Source organism: Zonotrichia leucophrys, chromosome 8 (genome assembly GCF_028769735.1).
Source record: "Zonotrichia leucophrys gambelii isolate GWCS_2022_RI chromosome 8, RI_Zleu_2.0, whole genome shotgun sequence".
Classification (NCBI taxonomy): domain Eukaryota; kingdom Metazoa; phylum Chordata; class Aves; order Passeriformes; family Passerellidae; genus Zonotrichia; species Zonotrichia leucophrys.
The window spans coordinates 18,941,463-18,966,175 of NC_088178.1; the positions used below are offsets into that span (position 1 = coordinate 18,941,463).

Genomic DNA, 24,713 nt, shown 5'->3' on the forward strand with positions numbered 1-24,713 from the left:
AGGGAGAAGCAGCAGAGCCTTGCCACATCTTCTGACTTGCACAATAAAAAAGACTAACAGCATTCTGGCACATGGAGTCAGAGCAGGCAGGCAGAGACAATGAATTACTGTGAGGCAGCCCTGAGTCAAAAGTTCTCAGCAGATCTAATCAGAGCACCTCTGATTATATGAAATTACGTACAGATTTTAAACTGCTTATGCTGTGAAGTAAAAAACATTTGAAGCCAATTTGACTTCAGCTTTTCCAAGACAGCATGTAGTAGATTTAAATGAATACTCAAAAATTTATCCAGTTCTGGCTTTTATCCAGTTCTAGTTGAAGACAATCGAATTCAACATTGTTACTAATTTTGTAGGAATTTCCATCAATAAAAAATCTAACAAAACTGCACAAACTTGCCTCCACACTTTAATAGTTGATTGTCCAGTTCAGTTGGAAACCACAGAACTTAAATTGAAGGTTTCTCTGAAATTGCAGAACTGTGTGTACTTTTTCCCCATTACTGGAATGAAATTCAGACAGCATGTTGGCATTCACTGGATCACATTGCAGTGAGATGAGATATTAACTAACAGTACCAAACTATTCATGTTCATCTTGATATTAAGGGGGTTTTGCTGGTTTTCAATTTTAAAAAAGCAACTTCTTTTAAAAGAAGCCTTTTGCCATTTACTAACATGTACTATAAAGGAATTGGTGACAAGTATTTATTTCTTGTCTTGACTCATTCCTTTTCTTGTGAAAAGGTAATTGACTCTTACAACCCAGTTAATACTGTTTATTAATAATTTTGTTAATGAGATTTACTAAATGAACAGTCAAGTTTCCATATATACAGAGGTTGTGCAGATTTATTTAAAAATAATTCACAGACATTAACAGTCCTGATTTAGCTATCTGTTGCAAAACTTTCTTCAGTGGAAGTGTATTTCCGTGTTTCATATGGAGGTGGATGGAGAAAAACAGCTGAAGTTGGTACAAAAACTATGCTGATCCTACCTACAGCTTGGAGCCATGGCATCTGCTTTTAACTATGGAAAGAAAAAATGATGAGGGCAATGGAGCTGATCAAATAAACTGAAGACACAAACAGCAAGGAGCATGTATATGCCATCATTTGTTACATGATGTAACAGGTGAAATGAAACCTTTCTTGTGACATTTAAATCAGAGGAAGATGACACTGCACAATGCCTATTTTCAAAACCTAAACCTAGAAAAGCACATACATAAAATTGCCATAGCAGTCCCCTGCTTTGGAAGGAAGGGTAAAGAAGTGTTGAACACTCAGTTTCATCTCTGTTACTGAAAAGGTTTATTACCATGGACTTCTTTTTCCTAATCTTCAAGTATTATTTATTAATATTGCTCAGATGATGGATTAGCAGTTTCAATGATTTACATTTGATCACCATAACACAATGCTGAGTGGATTGTAGACCTGTAAATTAGTCTGCTGAAGGAGAACCTCAATGAAAAGAAGGCTGTAATGGACAGAAGACATTTGCTCCAACTACAAGAAATCCTATTTTCAGACCCCCTTGAATGTGCACCTTCTAAGGAATCATCTGCCATATTAATGCACACTAGATCAACAGATCCAAATAAGCCTCCAGCAACTCAGGATACTAAGGACCCAAAAATGACTTCAAATTAACTTTTTGAAGAGAGTTAACAACTGAAATAAAATTGCTATTAGCCTTGGTTTTAGAAAGAAAAATAAACCGTGTACTTGAAAAAAAGACAAATTGATTTAATCCCTTCATCCCAAGTATATTGCACACTACAGGCTACCCCATTCCTCACACATACTACTTGGGATGCAAAACTCGTGGCATGCAACAACCATAATTCGTGGAGAATGTATGTGAACAGTCACCTTGCTGGCTATGAAATGCCACTATCAGTGAGTGTTTCACTACACATGGGCTACCTACCCTTACTCAGGTAGGTATTTCAGGTGCTGGTTGGGTGGTGTTAAGGGTTTTTGAATGCAGGGCAGCAGGGTGTGAACGTGGCAGTTTGTCCTTGATAAAGCAATCAGGCATGACTAAACAAGATCCTTGTTTGTACAGCTCCTCCCTTGGGTAAGCCAGAATTTCCAGGGCAACAAGCACAAGGCATTTCCCCTTCCACACCCAAGGGGATCAACAACAGATCTCTATTTTCACTGTTCAAATAATAGAGCAATTAACTGGAGAAGCCTGAAAGAAACAAATCATGCCATCCAAGAGTCAATTGCTGAGCAATCTGACAAATGAAGGGTTGAGATTCTGCACCTCATGAGGGGATTAGTGCCGCTATCTGCCCAGTTTGGGTGCTGAACAGTAAGTGGCTGTATGACAAACTCCCTGGTTCTGTAGGATGTGTTCAGTAAACAATACAGTAAGAACCACTCATGTCAGCTGCAGAAGAAGACTAGCACTTACTGACTGGAAAAGTAGAACTGTCTCTTAAATATACTTACTGTATCATGTTCATGGAAAATATTTTTTAGGTCTAGCACATGAATTCAAGTGCAGAGAATTTCACCCTAAGTTTAGCAAATTTCACTGTTTAAGGAAAACCTATCTGATCCCAAAAAAGTCTGCTTCTGCTGAGTCAGACTAGCATATAAGATGCACATACTAGAAAACAACAGAGTGCATTTCTTCAAATAGGCCTCAGGAAGCTTCCAGCACTACAAAATGGCTGAAAGAATGGAATGCTAACCCCCTCAGGAGAGCAGAAAGCTGTGGAGCAAGCAGAGCACCACAGCAGCAGGAAGGAGAAAGGGTTGCAATGTAGCTTGACCTACTCTTCCAACAGCTTGAGGGTATCCCTAAGGCTTCATGTTGGTGAGATTAGAAAAGGATCTTTAGAAGCAGAGGTTTTCAGACTTGCTGGATGAATTCCAAAGCAAGTAATGACTTCTTCTTTCTATGGCACCTAAGCAATCTTCAAGAGATCAAAAACCCATCCCAGTTTCATGAATGACCATTTTATTTTCATGTATTTCAGTAGTTACAAATATAGTAGTTGACTGAGTATTTGCTTCCTTCTCCCAAGTAGCTTTATTAAATAATCAAGTGGGTTTTAAAACATAGCTTTTAAGCACATTTTTGATTAGAAAAATATTTTTTGTGAATCCTGGATTAGACAGATATTAATGCTTCCTCTCATATTTTGAAGTAATTTTACATGCTGGTTTCTGAAACATATACTTTATCTCTCCATAAGAAAAGAAATACAAGCATTTATTTCATACCAGTTCTATAAGTTTTGTATTTTGAGCTTGAAAACAGTTGGAAAAGTTTAGTTTGCTATACACATATATATATATATATATACACCTCTAAATACACAAGATACTGCAATTCCTCAATTTAACACTACTCCTCTTACCTGAAGATGGTTACAAAAAAAATAGTCTTAGTTGCTGTAACTTTTTTTTTACAAGTTGGATATGGTTACAAGATCCTGGATTACAAAATGCTTGATTCCATTAGCTTTTAAACGGACAAATAGGTATTTTAGGTTGATATGCTTTAAAGCTGTGTAGCTTGTAGCATTTGCCATCATAACAAAATATAAGAGAAAGTTAAAAACCAACTTTACACTTTTTACTTAAAAACCACATAAGAAATGCAATACGGAACATACTGAAATGGAAATTTTTCAACAAACAATATATAGTATTAACAATATGCAGAAGCACTAAGCAGCAATTTTTTTTTCTTTGTAATACTGCTCCAGCAATTGTTTACTTCCTGTAGATTTAGGACTACAACTAACTGGTACTGCAAGAAGAGATCTGCAGTTGAAAAATTGACTTGAACAATAACCCACAGAAATTCTACTCCTTTAAAAAATGGGATTATTCTTACACTCATGTAAAAATTACTGTAAATTAAATCCCAACTTCCATATGATTTACTTTCTGCAGTCACATATACAACACTGCTATTTTGTAGGCTACCCAACAGAGCAGGTAACCTCTACATTTCCACAGGCAAAAGGCTGACAGCAAATCTTGAAATACTTTCTTATGAAAAACAACAACAAAAAAAATCCCAAACCCCAAACCCTTTGAAAGTGTTGTTAAAGCACTGTATTATGGTTTTAAACTCAAGTAATAAAGCATGCCCACAAGGCATTTCTTCCACCAATCCATGCTGCAACCAAGGGAACCAGCCCTATTACTGTATTATAAAACTAGACTATTACAGAGGGCTCTCCATCTCTCTATGCACTTTTGAACTCTAAAGACAACGGACTCATATTTGAATTTTAAAAAAGTAACTCAATTCAAGCATAGAAAGTTTCTGGGCAACCCCTATCCCACACTGACTCTTAAACAAACTTTGCTTTAGATACGACCTAGCTCTTTTTTTTTCTTCGTGGGAGTAAAGTTTGGCCTTTGAAAATAAAGAATACTTGTGATCAGCATGATCCTTAAATACCTGCCCTAGCCAAATGCTTTTACAGGGTTTTTTGTGCATCTTTCCAATCTGGCACAGACCTGCTCCCTACGGAACGGTCACATGAGCACCATCTTTAGGCTAAACCTCATTTACAGAACATGACCCATAGCAAAAAATGCCAAGCCCAAGTTCAAAGAATGATTTTGCTTACAAGAAACCTCCTGGCACCATGTAGTGCAACACCTCTGCTCACACATGGTCAGCTGGAGCAGGCTGCCCTGCACAATGTCCAGTCAGGCTATGAGTATCCAGGGATAGCAACTCCTCAAACTCTTTAGGAAACCTGTTCCAGTGTTTGATCATCCTCTCAGTAAAAATCTGTTTCCTTGTGTTCAGATGGAACCCCTAACTGTGTCCATTTAGTCCAGTCACTGAAAGCTGCTGAGAAGAGCCTGACTCCTCCATCTTCATTCCCTCCTGAAGGAGCCAAGATCTCCCCCAACTCTTTTCTTTCCCATGTCTGCAAGTTCCAGCTCTCTCAGCTTCTCACACGTGGTTCTGTGCTAGAGCTGCTCCACTAAGTTTGTATCCTTCAAGTACCAGGGAGTCCAGCACTCCAGATGGATGCTCATCAGTGCTGAGTAATGAGGAAGGATCATCTCCCCTCACCTGCTAGCAAAGCTTTGGCCTCTGCTGCCACAAGGCTGCATTGCCAGCTCACAATCAGTTTACTGACAGGCTGCTGGCCAGTTACTCCCCAGTGGAGCACTGCCCCTTACAGAACTTGGTGAGAATCCTGTGTCCAGTTGTTCAGCCTGTCGGGGCCCCTCAGAAAGGCAGGACCATCAGCTGGTGGTACTGCTACTCCTCCCATCTTATATGGTTTGTAAACTCCATCCCATAATTCAGGTCATTAATGATGATGACTAGTGTTGGCCCCAGTACTCAGCCAGAGGGTACACCACTAAGTAGCCTCCAACTGGACTTGGTGCCACTGATTAAACTCCCTGTGCCCCATCATGCAGCCAGCTTTTAATCCATCTCACTTCCCACTTATCCAACCTGTACTTCACCAGTCTGCCTGCTGATGTAAAAGGTAAACAACTCAGACTGTTCTCCCAAATCCCCAAAGCTTCTTGGAGATGGCAGTAAGACTGGTCCAGCAAGATTTCCCTGTTGTACAACTATGCTGGCTACCCCGACCACCTTCTAGAAATGCTCTCCAGGAGGATTCTTTTCCATCATATTATCAAGGCCTTAGGTGAAGCTGATTAGCCTGTGGATTCCCAAATCTTCCTTCTTGGTTTTTTTGAAGATCTACTGGAACATCTCTTAATCCCCCTGGCCATTCAAAGATAACCAAGAGTGGCCCTGCAATGGCTTAGCCAGCTCCCTCAACACTTAGGGTGCAATCTGCCAGGCTCACAGAATTCCAGGTAAAGTGCACCCTAACCCAATCCTCCACCACCAACCAAGGTTCCAGATTTCCCCACTAGTCTCAGGGGCCTGGAATTTCTGCATGGTTGTTTTACTGGTAGTGACTGATGCAAAGGCAACACAGAGTACCTCAGCCTTCTCCATGTCATTGGTCACCAGCTTCCCTGCCCCATTCAACAGCAGGCTCATATTTGCTGTTCTTGTCCCTGAAGAACCCTTCTTGCTATTCTGCCTGAAGGCTGAGGAACCATCCCACAGCAAATGGCGACTCTGCCTCCTCAGGCCATGTGCCCTTGGCCACACCCACAATGCAGTCCTGACACTTCTGGAGGCAATAAAGAGAATGCTTTCATTGCACAGGGGAGCTGGTCAGGAGTCCAAGCTGATTTTTCTGGCCTATGCTTTGTGCAGTGGAAGGCAACATACTGAAATGATCTCTCTCATGTGCTCTTTAAAATATTTATACCTTTGTGTATCTCTACTATGATTTAAAATTTCTGTATAAATGTGTAATGTTATAGACACGGTGAGGATATAAGAAATAATGTACTTGGAGGTTCAAGTACTGTATCAGAAATATGCACTGACTTTGTAAAAAAATTACTGTAATTATATTAAGCAAAATAATGACTAAACATTGCTGATTAGGAAGATGTAAAACAAAATGAGTGGTTTTCCCTGTAATTTTTACTGCAGAATTCATCTGTAGGACTTCTACTTAAACCCTTTTCTTCTCATGCAGCATTACAGTATTTTCCCCCCACCCATCCCACAAAACAAAAAAAACCAAAGATTCCACTAGGTGTTACAGATTGCACTTTTAAAGCAGACTCGCCAGTCTTCTGCATTTCCAGTGTCCTATTTTAATCTGTTGACATACACAGTCTTCCATTTTATGAAACTGGAAGATTTCGCCTAAGTACTTCTTTTGATGCTGGAGAAATGTTATCTGGGAAAATTACTTCAAACTCTATAATTAAGTCTCCCCGTTGGTCAGGATTTTTGGGAAATGGCAAACCATATCCTATAATTCTTCTTCTCATCCCAGGCTTTACCACTTCATTGACTGTCATGGGTATGGTTCTTCCTTCTATCGTTGGCACGTTGAAAGAGCTGCCACACAAAGCCTAAAGAAAGATTGTAATAGGAGAAAAAGAAATTGGTCAGAACTTTTTTGTACCTATAATTGAATTTAGATTATTTAAAAGTGACTAGCAATCTAAATACCATTTCTCCTATGCACTTCTCAGATTTCAAAATTTTAATACTGTGTTCCTCTATTAAAAAGAGAAAACTTTAATTTGTTGTTGAGTATCACTGAATTTATGAATGTTACACAATGGCTACTGGAGGGTAATTGAGCTTTTATGTCCTTCAAAGACTTTATCAAATAATAAAGAGAGCTAAGCAGAATGAACTCCTTACTCTCTACAGATGTCAGTCTTCTAAATTTCCAGTGGAAATTTCCATTGGAAATTTAGAATCCCATTTCACTTTTTGTTTGTTTACATTGCACAGGACTTTTTTCCTAATACATTATCAAGCTCTATTATATAAAATTTCAGAACATTTAAGTGTCTATAAGCAGAGGCATTTAGAATCACAGCTGTCTTATGTGAATATTTGTGGTGCCTAAAGAAATTCAAACAATATTGTTGCACCAAAGTTGGAATGTTGCAGACCTGCTTTATCCAACAGTTTATTTTCATTACTAGGATCTCTGAGAGTAAGACTGATTCCTACAACTTCACCTGATTCAGCACACTTAGTATACACTGATAATGTCCAATTTACATAACAATGCAATGAGTCTAAACAGGCTTTTATCTGTGAAGGAACTCTATTACCCACATTAACATTAAATATTGTCTTTTCTCCCTCCCTCACTACTTTAAGTGCTTCACCTCACTTCACACTTTTTGTAGAATTCCTTAAGGTAGCTTAACTTACAAGTTCATTATGAAATCAAGAGTTTATTTCTCTACTTGATACTAATTAAGAAAAAAAAAATACCTTACACACACAGCCACCATACAGCTTTAACCATTGTATCATACTGTAATAACATCAAGAGAATTGTTCTACCACAAGAGAAACTTACCTCCCTTAAGCTGATCTTAACAGGATAGACAATATTTGATCCATCTCTCTTGAAATGAGAGTGAGGTTTATCTTTAATGATAAAAACAATATCAGCTGGAATCGTGTTGGGTGTTTCATCGCCTTCTTTTGGAAAAGTGATCTTGGTGCCTTCTTTCCATCCTCTTTTGATCTCAATAGTGAGGATTTTGTCCTCTGTTCGGACGCTTCTGCCATCTGGGTTAAGCCTTTTGCGTGAAATCCTCATTCTTTTCGTGCAGCCATGATAGATCTCTTCCAGTGACACTTTCAGTTCATGGATTACAGGGGGATCTTGTTTACGACGTAACTGGCTGCCAACTGTATTCCTTTCCCTTGGAAAACCATTCATACTGAAACTACTGAAGGATCCAAATGGGTCACCATCCACCTCCATGTCTTCAGTGTCTCTGCCACCAGGCATCCTCCTCCCAAAGAAGATCTCAAAAGGATTTGTGCCACCAAAGAAAGCTGCAAATGTAGCGTGTGGGTCTCCATGGAAGGAGTACCGGAAGGTGCCGCCCTGGCCATCAGATCCTCCAGCTCCTCCTTTAAGACCTAAACAGGAAAAATAAGGCAAGTTAAAAACAAACTGGGACTTAGTATAAGCTTTCCTGCTGTACAGTGTAATGATATTAGGACTGATGAGTCAGAAAGATATTTGCAGTAGAGTGAAAGGTTTGCTTTTCAGGGAGGATTCACCATGAGAATGTGAGGTACTAACTAGCAATTCAATAGCTTGAACAGCAAGGTTTCTGAAGCTCTACAAAGACTTCAGAAGAACAGGTATTCTGACACTGGCAATTTCATTTCATGTGATTGAAACCAGTTATTTTAATCAATTAGCATCTTAAGAGCAGAAAACAGGTTTGCTTGATTTGAACTCTTCTTACTCTGCAAAGTGTTTTGGGAATTGCATCCTTCTACAAGGTCACTGCTGGGGAAAATTACTCACTATCATATGCAACATATTCCATAGCCTCTACAGCTCAGCTCTAACTCAGTTATTGAGATTTACCCATTTTCCTGCAATTTGTTCTGAGTAAAAGGTAACATGCCAACAGTCAAGTACACATATGCTTCCTTAATATTAAATTTAGAACCCCAAAACTATCACAGCTTGTGTTCCTATGGTACAAAGCATAGGAAGTCTCTTCAATGCAGCCACAAATAAAAGCATCATGGAACTTACTAAGATCCATTTGATACAAAATTCCTTGTAGACACTATCACCATGTCCGTGCTAAATATCAGAAGGTTCTCAACAGTTTTGTTCTCTCTTTCACATGGTGAGATCTAAATCTCATTTTTTCATGCCAAGAACTCTCACTGAAAATCCTCTTGTACTTCCTGCGCTCCCATTTCAAATCAAGCTAAAATCAATTTTTTCAATGCCTCTTTCCCAATAAGTGATCAATTACTTCCTTGTAACAGTGCTCTTCTCCACCAACCATTTTAGGGTGCTTTCTCAGACTATTAGAAGGCTGAAAGTTCTTCTTAAGGTACTTTTGTTTTAAAGTAAACAGTCAAAGTCTTAAACTTCAAATGCTTGTTTTTTAAACTTTTTTTTTCAGTCTTAGATCAACTCAAAACCACAGCTGCTATCATACTTTTATAACCATAGAAAAACGAAGGCTTACAGTATGAGGGAGGCATTCTATAAATTTGAAAGAGGGGTTTGTAGGGGTTTTTTTTAGCTCAGTGTTCTCATGCATAACCTTAATGCTGGGTACCGACATTAACCAGCTAAGACATTAGACATTTCAATACCAGAGCAAAAGTACTTAAACTGGAGTTTGTTGGATGTCAAACATCCTTCTGACACACTACTGTTAATGCCAAATATGCAGATCAGGGGATTCAATCTGTGACAGCAGAAGGACACCTCCTGGAATAGCTGGCCAGAAGTTACTGAAGGTACATCCAGTTCCTGGCTGCAAAAACACTGAGGATTCCTCCTTCTTACAAACCCCAACCCTTTGCATTTCCATTAAAACCCTCTCAAAAGAGCTTAGAGAGTAACTGAGGCATGTGAGATATTCACACATTCAACATTTCAAAAGACCATACTTTATATCTTTGCCCAAAATACTAAATAGAGCTGTTTAATTGTAAAAAACATGGCCCTGAGCAAATAGCAATGAGCAGGCCTACTTGTCACAACGGAAGTTGTTATTTTAAAAGGAATTCCTGATATCATACACATTTATGGAAAGGGATGTTAATGACTTCCTCTGTTGCTCAATCATAAGACTGAAAGTCATGTCGGTCAAAAATTTAAAAAAATAAAAAAAAATCATCCTCTCCAGATAACCATTTTAGGATAAATGTGACATTTCTGAGGCCTCATTCTCTTGGCATGTTATCACTGTTTACAATTAAAGCTAAAAAATTGTTCTGGTATTTCATGACATCAGCCAAATTCTTTCCTCTCTAGGCACAAAGCCAAGGACAACTACAGGCTGGACACCTGGGCTTTTGCTCAGAAGGACTGCTTTGCCTAGATCAAGCAGATTGGCCTTAAGCAAAATTTTTAAAAAAGAATACAAGCCTTTTGAACTGCATCTCAAAAACTGCTCTGGCAAAGGAAGGCAGCAGTAAGAGATCACAGAAAGCTATTCATGGGTGATAGAAACTTATTCTGTTTAGTAACTTTTTGCCTGTCATGTATTTGGGGTTTGAACTAAGCCCCATTAAATAAGGAAATTAAAACTTTACCAGCATTAAAACCCAGCATTTTATACTTAAAATCTCATGAGCAGAACAAATACATTGTAAATACACTGTCTAAAGAGGAACACATACTATGTCTTCACATGTTTACTTTGCTTCATTCAACATGATGAAAGTGACCGACCAAAGCATAACAAAGACATACATACCTTCCTCCCCAAACTGATCATAAATATCTCTCTTTTTGGGATCACTCAGCACTTCATAAGCTTCTGCAACCTCTTTGAACTTTTCTTCTGCATGGGGAGATTTGTTCTTATCTGGATGCCATTTCAGCGCTTGTTTTCGGTAAGCCTTTTTGATATCCTCGTCAGAAGCCCCTTTTTCAATTCCCAGGATAGAATAGTAATCTTTCCCCATCCTGAGCGTTGGAGGAATTCAGATTTTCTTTGCTGTAAAGGAAGCAGCGTCCAGTGTCTTAGCAGGGTGGAGATGCTAGAGAAGGAAAAATAAAAATCAAACTTTGAATCGAAACAAACAGAGCTGCTACAAAACAACAAACTCTAGGCTACATGAAGAAAGCCCGGAGAGGCCGTCCTGTTCCATTCCGTGCCCCGTGGCTCATTTATAAAGCATTACGGAGCGGGCACGCAGCGCCCTCCCCCGCAGGCCGCTCTTTCTAGAACGCCCAGCCCCTCACGTCACTTCCCCGCCGCCGGCCTCGGCTCTCGCCGTCCAGCGCCAGCCCGGCCCCGGAGCGCCCGAGCGGAGCTGAGGGGGGAAAGCGGAGCGGGAACGGCGCCTGCAGCAGCCCGGCACCGCCAGCCCGGCACCGCCAGCCCGGCACCGCCAGCCCGGCACCGCCAGGCGCTCCCGGGGCTCCTCTGCCCGAGCACCAGGCTGAAGCCCACCCAGAGTAATTATAGCGTTTTACTTCACTGTTTCTATAGAAACAGCTGTACATAACTCTTTTCCAAATATATCAACATGGAGCTGTACCCTTTCCAGCAAAGGCTATGAAGAATTTTACACCCGTATCAACGACAAAGCTTCTGAAAGCAAAATTTCCTTTCTTTAAAAATAAAATTAAGCCACTGTCAACCACAGCTGACCATAGCCATATACTATTAAGCAGTAAGAATGAATCTGAGGAAAAAAATACCACTTTGTTTACCACAACTCAAGCCACTAAATTAAAGCAGATCAAAACATAAATCCTGTCTCAGCCTTCTTCTATGGAATAGGAAATACCAAGATTATTATACAAGTATGGCAATATACCAAACAAATAGCTTTCATCTGATGAGATGATAATAACAGAAAAATACTTAGTTCTTACACATTTGTTTTAAAATATATAAAACAAATTCTACTACTGAAGTATTTCTCATGCTCCATAGAGAAAATGCTATGAAGTTTTAGCCTGCAAGATTTCTTTCGTACCTCTGTAAAGAGCTAAAGGTCAAAAAATCAGCTACGTTTGTCAGTAGGTCAATGAACCACATGACAGGTTAACACAACTGAAAAATTACTCCTCCCTGGAACAAAGTATTAGAATACAACACTTTGGGTCATATCCAGATGTTGTCTGTATGAAGACAACTCTAGGCTGAATTATGAAGGAGGCTGCCTTCCTTCTAACAATAAAACCCACTAATCCTCTGACTCAGGGAGCATTACATTTGAAGCCGTTTTCTAGAACCTGCTCAAACTTGCAAGAGACTGGAAAGAAGGGAGAGAAAATGCTTCCTTAACCAGAAAGTACTAGAAAAAGATTTGGAACTTTACTTTCACTTTCTTAGCTTGCATCATCCTCCTAATCCTCACACCATTATCTTTTCTTTTCCAATGTCAGCAACAGAATTTACTAGATTCCTTCCAGAGTTTCTACCTTGATGTGTTCCATCAGTACGCCCATTTCCCAGAATCCTTGCATTTCAGAGCCTGCTGCTTTGTGTCCAAGCCCCACAGGTCCCTGCAGTGTTTGTAACCGCGGCCCCTGGGCTGGGAGCTCACGGCTTTGCCCCGGCACGAGTCAGAGCACAGAGCCCCGGCGGGCCCCGCACACGGCCCCCGGCGCTCTCAGCCCTCACAAACCAGCAGCCGTGAGTCCTGTAAATCATTCAAGCCTTCCAGAAGCACTAAACTACACAGCTAGAAAATTAGTAAGGCCATAAGCCAAGCCTTGATTAAGCATGATTCCGTAAGAAAGCTAAGGAAATTCTCAGATGTACAAATCCAGTAATATACTTGGCCAGAAAGCCACCTCAAAAACATAACAGAAACCCCCTCCCACCATCACTTAACTTTCTCCCTCACTCTACCACAGTAATTCTCCAACTGATATATCACATTATGACTCAATTAACCTTTTACATAATCAGCTATTTGTTTATACAGTCTTCGAATACAACAGCTATATTCCATTTCAGGCATACACAGAAAAAAGTTATCATCCTTCCAGTATCAAGTGGGATCTCTGAAGCTCTTGGATGTAGTCAATCCTGTAAAACAATTTTCCACCAAAACAGGCAGTCTCAGACGTGACTTTCTGTTCTTACAAGCTACTTCAGGGTAATGCCATGGTACTCCTATTCTGTACTGAGAAAGCTAACAGCCTGTATTTGTCCAGTGCTTTTTTACATCACTGGTTTTTGTTACAGTATAAACTAGGGGGGGGAAGGAATTTCAGTTCAAGCTTTATAATGTTGACTGGGGAGAAAAAAAATGGTACATTTTCAAATGTAACAAATTACTAAAATGCCAAACAGACTATTAAAAATGTTATTGCCAGGAAAACTGAATAAAATTTTGAAAACATGCAAAACTTGCCTAATATAAGCAATCTCTTACCTAGAAGATTTTCTATGTTCTTTGATCAAAACCTATGACATTCACTTTCGATACTGGACTTCCTTTTTTTATCAAAAAATGTGTATGAAATACACACTATGAAACTGAAAATTGTTCCTTTAAAAGCTGCACTTCAGAGACAGAGCCTGACTAATGCATTCCACTTGAGAATTGTTGCTTTAAAATGTCTTTTCCATTATTCTCTCAGAACAACTGTAGTTTAACTCACGTACATACGCCAAGAGCTTTAAGTCTTGTTTGGCAGAAAGTGGGGGCAGGGTCACAGGAACAACATCAGCTTTGAATCAGCTGATTTCTTTAAAAAAGCCTTCACAACAAGTGAGAGAAATTACAGAAGCATTCGTAATAACATACTGAACTCAAATTATAGATTAATCATAAATTAGCACCAACGTGTTAAGGAAAAGCTTCTTGGCAGAACAGTGTCAATATTCCCTAGAGTTGAATAAAAATGCTCATTATTTGCTCTAAATTAAACCATTTCTTCTGTACTGCTCACTTATTAAACCACAGAAACAAAACTGAGAAAGACAGGACTAGATCACAGAACAACTTAAAGAGCAAACAAAACCACAAAGGCAAATTCCAGACAGATCACAACTATAAATACACATGTGCACATAAATGTCAAGGCACAGGAGCCAAATCCCTCCCCAGGAAAAGCTTTCACAATTAAGTGCACAATATTTGCAAACCCACATTAATGAATGGAATAAATTCATACTCATCTACAATGGTTTGAAGAAAGCACACCCATATACAATAAAATAATTTCCTGTAACATTATCCATTGTTTTACCTGGAAAAAAAGTCCTAAAACTCTTCTCCCTACCATTTTGAACTGGCTGTAGCTGCTGCCTGAGCTATGTTTGTACCTTATATACAATTTATACTGTGAATAAGACCTGGTACACGCAAGCCCCATTCATGAACTCTATAATTAAATCGAGTTTCAGCACAGAACTATTCAGTAGCTGGTATCATACACAGAAATAAGTTTTGGAGTTTACAAGAGAAGCAATAATTAGTATAAAAAATATATCTAACATAAAATGCAAAGTGGAACCTGCAGAGCATCACAGTTCTTTCTAGTGGATGGCCCTAAAAGAAAAGCTTCATTTAGTAATGCCCTTCATACCACAGTAAGAACCAAATTTATCAAATTTTTACTTGAGTTCTCTGTGGAAACTGCTACTGTGACAGAAGTAAAAAAGTTAACTGTACATAAGAATTCTGGGGCTGACTTTACAGCTAAATGAATAATCATAAAAGCAAAGTGAGATGCCACATGACTTATAATAAATTCATTATATTTAGGTTACACCAGTCCTAGTATCAAGAAATATGTTTTATATTTTCATTGGCAGTATGTCTTTTAAAACAGTGTCTATAATATTACTGGAACATACATTAAATTCTGCCAACAGGCCGAAGGATATATTTTTAAGGTCTTTTGTGGAAAAGCTTACTTAAAATATACATTCCAGAAATTACATGAATTATTGAGTGTAAAATCTCAAACCAGAGATACACTGTTACCACTTCTGAATCCCAAAAATGTATTTTTAAGGATGTGATTCACATAGCCTTCAACTTCATTTGGAAAAGACTACATGACAAGATGTTAGTAATTTTTTAAAAATTAGTTTTAACTTTCTTATTACTTTTTGTAACAATAGACCAAAAGTCAAAAATAAAATGTACAACTGAAAACATTCATCACACTTTAAAACTTACTACAGTTTATGATATGCTAAGTTATGGGTTGGGTTCCTCTCTTCGGGAAATCATTATTTCCATTACACACTGATCAGAACATAGCAAACATACACCTCATATCTGATTCCTGCTGACTAAGTCACAATCTTTACTATGGCTGGAACACAGAAATACTCTTGGAATAAACATCCACATTTTAACTTTTCACTGCTAAGAGGGAATGAACAACTATGTGAAAGCAAGCAGAGCTCCTGGGATTCAGCAGTGATGTACAGATGGATGAAAACACAGGACTGCACTTGGAAACTCAAAAGGAACCATCCAAAGTATGGCCACACAAAGCAACACAAAGAATTTCCATCTACAAGTTAAGACTTCCCCCTTCTACAACAATACACATTCCAAAGGTGCTTTTCAATTCCTTACTCAGATTCTGCCCCATTTCAATCCCTACCCACGCATTTCTCTGAAGGGATTCTTGCTCAGTTCGAGTGATGATCAGCAAAAATGCCAATCCTGCAAAACATTCACCAGGTTCTCTCCCGTAACTGACTATGCCTGTTTAACACACTACTGGGAACTTCAAGGAGTTAAGAATGTCCTCACATTCTTTTGTAAATATCTGTATGGAAAAGCGCAGTGTTTCGGTACAGAGAAATGCCTCCTGTTATTAGCAAAAAAACCCCACATTCACAGCAAAGCTGAAGTTCTCTTTCCTCCGCGAAAGTGTTTGATTTTAACAAGTTCTGCACAATTCACTACTTAAGTTGTAAGTCTGGGGCAAAGAAAACAGAGAAATACTGTAGCCAAACTTCTTTCTTTTAGTTTTACATGTAAAAAGCCCGGGTTTTTGTCCTAACTACCTGCTGCTGTGATGGCTATCACTCAGGAATTTGCCCAAGCCTGAAGGAATTCTGTCCTGAAATAGCCAAATGCAAATGAAGAGTTAGACTCAATCACATATTTATCACACTGCACTAGTCAGGTTTCTGACTCACGTGTCACCAACCTTCTCATGCTGGTTATACAACAAGTAAAGATATTTCACAGAATGAACGGCTTAATGCTTTGTGTGTGCTCTGTTCCCCTCCAAGACTAGCTGCTTTTAATTTGATTGTAAAAAGTCTTATAGCCCTTCTGTTAACTCTTTTAAACAAACATACTGCTGCAATCCAACTCTTTCAGATTCTCAAGTGCCAACACACTGAATGTTTCAATACCATCACAAAGGACTGATTTACTGGATTTATTGGATGTACATATAGTTTATACATAGCCAGGGGCTTGCATGCCCCACACTGTTTTCTCAGCATGAAGACTACACCACTTACTAAAATATACATTGTTTAGAAAAGGTTTAAAAAGTACTGATTAATTCTGATCAGTGACAAAAAGACTACAAGATTGCTTGGTAGCCAGGAAAAAAAAAAAACAACCAAAAAAACAAGTAAACAAGTATTAGGAGATACTAGGACACAAAAATCGCAGAAAACATTACTCATGTAAACACTACAGTGCCAAGAGTCCATCTACACTGTTAACACTCAGCTATTCTGCCCCCTCAACCATGTGTATTATTTAAAATAAAAAATGTTCAGAGAACCATAACAGATAATAAAAAAATGCAACTATTTCCACGTGAGAAACAACTGAGGAGGACTGAATTCTTCAGTCTCCAAAAAACACAGAAGTCACTAAGGTCTGCAAGGTCAACAAATGATGGAGGAAGGAGGAAATGAATCTTTTAAGGTCTATACCCATTGCCAGAGGCGAAGTGTTATCAGAAGAAGCTAGTTTAAATAATGAAATGAAGAAATTCTCTAAGTGATAGAATTCCCTGCCAAAGGACACTGGAGACTCAATAATGGTGTCAGTGGGACACTGAATAAATAAGAATATTCACTGGGACACTGAAAAAATAAAAAAGAGATGCACTGTGTTTTAACAAAAAAACCAGAGCAGGAATGTCAGAAAATTAAAAAGATACTGAAAAAAAATGGGTAGACCTCTACTTGTTTGTCCTGCAGATGTGCTTATTATACAAATATTGGAAAATAATGAATAAGTATACTATACTATATCTGTATTGTTTTCCACCTAAATAGAGAGGTGGTGTTTACAATAAATACACTTTTTAAAAACAGGCATTTAGTTGCACTTGTGAAGATGTTTTCAGTAAACTGAGGCTTAATTTGACATTCACAGTCAAGAGGTTCAGCCCCCCTCGTGCAAAAAGGGGCAGAAATATCTCTAAAAATATAAGGACAGGAGGGGCAGCTCATTGTGCAGCCCAGCACTCCCCAGGGCACAGCCCAGGGCCAGCTGGCACAGCCCAAAGCTCCATTTGCTCGGGGCTGGGCACAGGGCAGCAGCTCAGACCTGAGAACTGGACTGGCTCCCGACCACATCTTCCACCAATGAACCCCGGGGCAGGAGAGCTTCTGTGACCTCATACCAGTGCTATGCACTGATTAACGCAAAAGGACAATGGAAAACCCAGCACAAGTTTCCACAATAAGCCCAGCTGACTTTCCTTGAAGAAACTCGAGTTGAGAAAGCGTTGAGAAGGCATTTATTTCAACACCCTACATAAGGTCAGTTATTACAATTCTGACCCCCAGGAAACATTAGGATGGGCAGTGTGTTTTATTTAGTATCTACTTCGATGGCTGTAGAATAGCACATCATCTCTTTTGGCCTAGAAAAAGGAGGGTATCTAGCACCTGTAACTATTTACTGTTTACCTTAAGCACAGTAGCAATTCCTTCACGCATAACAAAGTTACCCAGTGGGGTTTTTCCACCAAACAATACAAGTAATAACCTGCTGTCTTAAAAAGATACGGAAATAATGAATCAGGGCACCTGTAGAATAAAGATATTCCTCACTGATTAGCTCTTGCAAAAACGTCTCTGTGACTGGCACAGACACAACTCAGATGTGACCTGATCTGAACCTGAAGTCTGTCCTTCCAATGGTTCTCAGCCTACCATTAGGTATTTGGATTTGTTCTATTAACAAAACAAAAAAAAACCAACAAACCACTGCCCCACCACACTGCCGGTTTGGAACATTCATTAGTGGAACACAACACATTATAGAAATATTTTCCTAACGATGAATATACTCCACAGGTTTACACAGAAGGCTGACAAACTCCTGTAGAATTTTATCACTACTTCTGTCATGTTCCATAACTAAGGAACAGACAGAAGTCATGTCTGCAAATTATTTTTTCTTCTTGCAAAAGCATTCGTTTTTTTTTCTGACATAATTAAAAAGCTATCAATAAGAAACAACTGATCAATACAGGCCACACACAAGATAGGGTGGGTGAAAGGTAGGTGGAAGATGCTTGCACAATCCCCATGCAAATTTTCTTTGTTTTCTTGAGGTTTCTTCCCCTTTAATAATGTGAGAAGTTATAGTTTCCAGAAGAAAATGAACTATTTTTTTAGCCTTGATGGAGAGATGAACTGCAAACACAATAAATCCAGCTGAAAAGCGACTCAGCTACACTGTATTGTTTTAATTGCTGTTACACTCATGCAAGATCAAGGTTATTAATGCACTACCAAAAAAGGAACTGCCCACATTTTTGCTGTGGACATGTGATCCCACTGCTCTTACATAAGCAAAAGAAGGTGCTCACACGAGATGCTTTTTCCAGAGTGTGCTCGTCAAAATCCCACCCAGCAGCTCTGATTCATGCAGCCAGTTTTACATGCAAGGCTGAAAACACACACACTGAACGGTGGTACAAAGAGAGGAATTTAAAAAGGAGATGTCAGCACAATGCTGCTCAACGTGAAAGGAGAACAGATGTCAGTAAGAATGTATTTCACCTACAGGAGACAGAAAGACAAGCAGCCCTAGTTATATTTACTACAATCTGCTGGAAGAGAAGTCAAAATAGTTGCTCACTACTCTTTGCAATGTTTTACCACATCCCATAGCTAAGTTATGTTTCATAACTGGTTTCCCCCTTCTCTATCAGCCTAGGAAAGTTTCAAGATAAAAAGCAGCTACTTGGCAGTTAATATCTTAAATTACTTTATTCCTCTAGATTAAATAGTGCATAGCTAGCTAAGAGATAAAGAAGGTAAAACGAGAAAGGTACAACTCAGCAGGAAAATATCTAGGTGTTCTGAAGCAATACCAAATTTCAGTATCTATTCTACCAAGAAACTATCAGAATTCAGACTCAGAAAAGATTTACCTGTTTGGGGTTTTCTTTAATTTATGCTATGATACTCCAACAGTTTGTTTAAAAATAAGATGCTCTGACTCTCACAAATCAAGAAGTACAATTGTTAGCTTAATTAAACAATATCTGAAAGAATACTGCTAGAGATCAGGCCTGGGTAATAAGGAAGTACACCAATCAAGCTTTGGAGCAATCAAGCTTTTCCCACTTCAAGAAGAGAATTCTGAATATTAATTATGCCTTAAATACAGTACTTACTCACTAATTAACAGGTCTTAAATGCATTTTCTTCAGTGCATTGCTGACAGAGGGATATTTTAAGACACTTCCATCCTCTACAGACACTGCTGCATTAATCATTTGCTCTCCTTTCACAGTCTCTCAGTCCCCACCTCAGCCTCTCTAATCCCTATTCATATGCAACTTCCAAGACAGCTCCACCGCCCAACTTTTCAAGCAAGGCCTTTCACTATTCTCCCCCATCGGGGAAGAATTTTTCAGATGCTTACAGTAAATTCTCTGTGCTCTCCAAGCTTTCTTTCCCATGACATGGCCACAAAAACACCCAATCCCCTGGAACAAGTCAGTGCTGAGCACTGATGACACGATCCCGCTGACTAATATTATCCAGCTGCCTTTGGCACAGCGTTCCTTCTACAGAAGGATCCCGTCTCTGCACAGCAGCTGTACCTAAGGAAGGAGTGAGTGTTCTCTGACTTATCCTCCTACATCGGACATACCCAATGCAACGGCGGCTTCATGCCATTTCAGAGCCTCCTGGAAGGTAACCAAAATTTTATATCAAATACATATCAAACGAGATGCACAAGAGTAAAAAAAGCCTGCAAGGGAAGAGCTCTAAAGATTCTTTATTTACTCAGCTTCTCTATGAAGTTTTAATATACTAAAACCTTTTTCTAGGAAAGGCAGAATGACTAAATGTAAGCCAAAATCACCAGCTATGACATTTTTTTCCCCTCCCAAACTCGCTATGTAAAAGTTATCCAAATACTACCCAAATTGTGGATCTGAAAACTGTAATTACTACTTCAGTGCACATGTATTAAATATAAAAACTCATGACAGATCAACAGTTGTTTCTCTCAGCAGTTATTGAAGGGAGTTCCCTACTGATAATGTTGCAGATCCTGGACACACTTTGCCAGTGCAGGAGCAGCAGCTGACAGGATCTGAATCCATTGATCTACACCTCCCAAAGTGAGGAAATCATCAGATTTCAGCCGAGCAGCAATGCCTTGCAGAAAGCAGGGCAGGCACAGGTACAGCGATCACAGTGGCCATCCTTCTCTCAGAGAACATCAGCACTTCTATACAGGCCTTCAGGGTACTGAGGCAGAGCTGAACAAAACATGGTACCCACAGGGTTGCACAGGCAACTGCATGAGAAATGGAATTCTTTACTTATTGACCTTGTGAGAGGTCTCCTTACTTGTACCAGAGAATCACTTCTATCAGAACAGCCTTAGCTTTTAGTCTGGTCACCACAGAGCAAAGCTGAAGTGAATTGTAAAAGAGAAAAACAAAACCAATCAACCCAGCAGAACTCAATGCACTGAAGTGGCTTTGGTTATGCAGAGGATTTGTGTCAGTTCCACACTTTTACACTGATGCTTTTGCAATACCTGAACTAATACAGAAATACCCTGAGGACCTTTTGATAAAAGGATTCTTTCACACACAGCATATGATTACTTTTTCCTCAAAACCATCCATTACTTAAATCTGTGATAACCCACACAAATAAAAGGTTTTCTGACTTGTCAGATATTTACACTCACTGTTTCTCAGTGAATACATCTAGTAGAATATTTTAGTCTGATGATTACTGCAAAAAACAACTTTACGTCCTGAAAACCGTGGGAGATGTCATCATCTGGTAAATTCAGTTAAGGGAGACATCATCCTCCAATCTCTAAAAGAAACAGTGAAGAGACTTTTAAAAATCCATATTCTTCTATTTCTTATACTGCCATCTATCTATCTATCTATCTATCTATCTATCTATCTATCTATCTATCTATCAAGATTCTGAAAGGTAAGATGTTCACTTTTCTACTATTCATCCTTCTTTAGTAAGAGTAGTTACTGTATGAAGTGAACCTTATTTTGCACAGCAAATGCTCTCATGCTCTGGCAGCCCAAGCAAACTACTATTTACATCAAACACATGGAACTTTCTAGAAGGCATCGAGGAAAGAGGCAGTGCAGGCAACTCCTGCAAGTAAGAAGGCAGGACATCCTGCTGTACGCTGCTGTGACATGCCAGCAACATCGAAAAAAATGCAGTGAGCACTGTGAGAGGGTTAGATCCTCACCCCACTCCATTCACAGATTACAGAATCAATTAATCCCTTAGGGATAATTTCTAAACAGAAATATCATCTAATAAAGGGAAATGAAGACAAGAGTGCTTAAGAGATGTGGTTTTCTAGCAGATAGGTTCTAAGTGCCATCATGGGAAACACAGACAGATGAAAGTGCTAATAAAGGTCATTAGATCAACTTAGGAACAGTGAAAATAAAGGCAAAATATTTATATAGCGTACAATACTGTGAGATCGTTCTCCTCTTCAGTTTGCTAAATCTCATACTCTGACTGTAAAGCCTACAGTGACTTCAAGAACTGAGAAGATCGAAGAATAACAGACATCCTAAATATCACTCTCAGCCTTCAAATAAAGCATCACCTCAAAGAGCAGCAAAAAGCTGATAAAGACCCCTGAAGATTAACATTCGCCTATCATCAGTTGTTTATGAATTCCACTAGAACACTTACCATAGCAGACAAGAGTGTTTGTAGTAGCCCAAGGTGTTATGAGTGCCTAAAAACTCCCAGCATTGCATGGCTACTGGCTTGTCTCACAGAACTCAGCAAAGAAACAGCAGCACATTTTGTAACTGTAAAACTCAAAGCACACTGATGCTGCCCTTCATCCAGTCAGGAGAGAGCCAGAAAACACATAGCCACTGGCCAGGAGCGGTTTCAATGTGTCACACTCAACTACTATTGCTCAACTCAAATTATACAAGTAACTACTTGCTACACAGTCAAACTATTAGTAGCTAAAAGAATGAACAAAGAGTGTTTAGCAACAGCAGCAAAGAGCCAAGCATAAGAATTAGATTCCCACACTCCAAGAGTAATTTAACTTTTTCCCCAATCCCTCCAGCTAACACAGCTACATCAATGGAAAGTATAAGCTAATTCTTATATACAGGCTTTTGCAGCCAAAGTCTCAGGGCAGCAAGTTTCACCTGGTTGTAGCAATACACTGTCATCTGCCTAGAAGCATATAGGAATTCTTAACTTTGTGGAATATATTACTCTTTTAACCTTTCTCAACTGCACTACCTCGATAGCATTATGGGAGTTAAAAATCTAGCATTTTTTTAGCTGCCTTTAGTGAAGTTACCTGCACTAGAGAACGCAGGATAATCTGAGCTCAGCAACACTGTGATTTATAGTCTATTGAATTCATCCCAATTACAATCGCCTTAAGGCAGCAAGGAGCTACAAGGCAGCACTGAAGGACAGGGAAGGGAAAACACTGAGAGCTATTTTCTTATGCGAATCCAAGAGTCCCTGCACACAGCCCCAGGCAGACCAAACCCAAACCAACAGCTTCCCAAGTAAAAGCACTGACCACAAACAAACCACACTCACTTCAGGCTGGAAGAGACCTGTCACGCTTCAGTTTAAAAGCAGGTATGGTTAAAAAAAAGGCATGACATTTATGTAAACCAGGAGGCGATGAAAAAGAACAGTTGAATACATAGAAATACTCTTTAAAAATTGTAAAGCATGTCCTCAGAATGATTCAGAACGCCGTCGTACACCGTTCCGCTCTGGTTTTATGCAGTCTATTGCTAGGATTCCTAAGGAAATGTTCTACGACCTTATCCTGATGTGAAGCCTTTACAACACCGTCATACCTATTCAGCACGACACTTCATCCCCACCGGGTCACAGGACCTTAACAGGACCCAGATTAAAGCATTACACACTCCAGTTTTTCATTAAAGCTTATGCTGGCGCAGCCAAGACCACAATCCCCCAGCTCTAAAGATCGTACATTAACAACGAACATTTTCGGCTGTGAAATAAACAACCATGGACAACCGCAGGACGAAGCAAGCGAAGCTCCGCTAGAGGAGAGAGTTGGTCCCGTTTCGCGGGGTGTGGAACGACCCAAAAATCCGTTCGAAACGAGCGGCCGCGCCCGCAGGATGGCAGCGGGCCGCGAGCAGCGGCGGGACGGGCCGGCTGCGGGCCCTGCCCTGGGCCCAACGGCTCGGCCGCTCCGCCGCCTCGGCACCGGCCGGCGAGCCGCCCCCCGCCCCTGCCGGCCGGGCTGCCCCGCCAGGCGCCGAGGCGGCTCCCCCGGAAACGGCGCCCGCGTTATTGGCTGTGACAACGCCCGGCGGCCGCGCATCGCGGGAGCCTCTCCCCGGGGCACCGTCGCGCTCCGGCGGGAAGACAGCCCGGCGCCCCGGACCCCGCCTCAACCCAGGCCAGCGCCGCCGCTGCCACCGCCACAGCCCGAGCAGCAGCTGGGAAGGCAGAGCACCCCTAAAGCGCAGTGCGGCGCGGGCAGGCGGCGCTGCCGCAGCCCCGGGCCGGTCCCGCGCGCCCCCCGCACTCACCGAGCGTCGCCGCCGCCTCAGCCCGGGCCCGACCGCGCTCCCGGCAGCCCCCGCAGCGCAGCCTCCGCTCCTCCGCGCGCACCCGCGGCTCCACAGCAAATGACGCGAGAACTGCGCGCTGCCTCCCCCCACCCCCCCGCGCGCTGTCCTCCCTTCGCCCCACGTGACTCTCCCGGCCCTATCAGCAGCGTCTCCAAGCGCTCGCGCCTCCCGTGGAAACATCGCGATCTCACCCCACCCCCTGCGAGGCGGCCCCGGAGGCCCCGCGGGGCCGGCTGGGCGGGGCCGGGAGAAACGCCGCGAGGCTTCTCCGCCGTTCTCCGGCGCCCACAATGAAATCCCGCCCGAGATCTCGCGAGGTTTCGGCGCGCTCCCCCCGAGCACGATGCCGCGCAGGAATGTGAAAGGCGCGCGCCCGCCGCCATTTTCTCTCTTTCTTGGCAGACAGCGGCAGCGGCCGGAGCGGCGCCGGGGAGGCCATGGCGGACTATTCCACGGTGCCCCCTCCTGCCGCGGGCGCGCCCGGGGGAGGTGGTGGCGGGGCTGGAGGAGTGAACGATGCCTTTAAAGACGCGCTGCAGAGGGCTAGGCAGGTGTGTGTGGCTCCATCGAATCA

At 40.9% G+C, this 24,713-nt stretch overlaps 2 protein-coding genes across 16 annotated transcripts in view; one reads left to right on the plus strand and one right to left on the minus strand.

The window, feature by feature from the left end:
* Window positions 1-2,959: 2,959 nt before the first annotated feature.
* Window positions 2,960-24,251, minus strand: DNAJB4 (DnaJ heat shock protein family (Hsp40) member B4). The gene is made up of 4 exons (XM_064719670.1): window positions 24,098-24,251; window positions 10,842-11,127; window positions 7,943-8,517; window positions 2,960-6,968 (listed from the first exon to the last, which is right to left on the minus strand). Exons 2-4 carry the CDS (start codon window positions 11,050-11,052, stop codon window positions 6,735-6,737), a joined length of 1,020 nt encoding a protein of 339 aa, XP_064575740.1. The 5' UTR covers window positions 11,053-11,127; window positions 24,098-24,251; the 3' UTR covers window positions 2,960-6,734.
* A 229-nt stretch (window positions 24,252-24,480) lies between these two features.
* The window catches only part of FUBP1 (far upstream element binding protein 1), a 33,096-nt gene continuing 32,863 nt past the window's right edge, over window positions 24,481-24,713 (plus strand). For 13 of the 15 annotated variants that reach the window (XR_010441148.1, XR_010441147.1, XR_010441150.1 and 10 more), the window contains exon 1: window positions 24,482-24,690. Coding sequence is in view for 5 of the 15 variants with exons in the window: in XM_064719187.1 (XP_064575257.1) it covers window positions 24,577-24,690 (114 nt within the window). In the remaining 10 variants the exon portion in view is untranslated. Of the gene's footprint in view, window positions 24,691-24,713 lie in introns of all 15 variants that reach the window. The other 2 variants (XM_064719190.1, XM_064719188.1) reach the window with 2 other exon arrangements.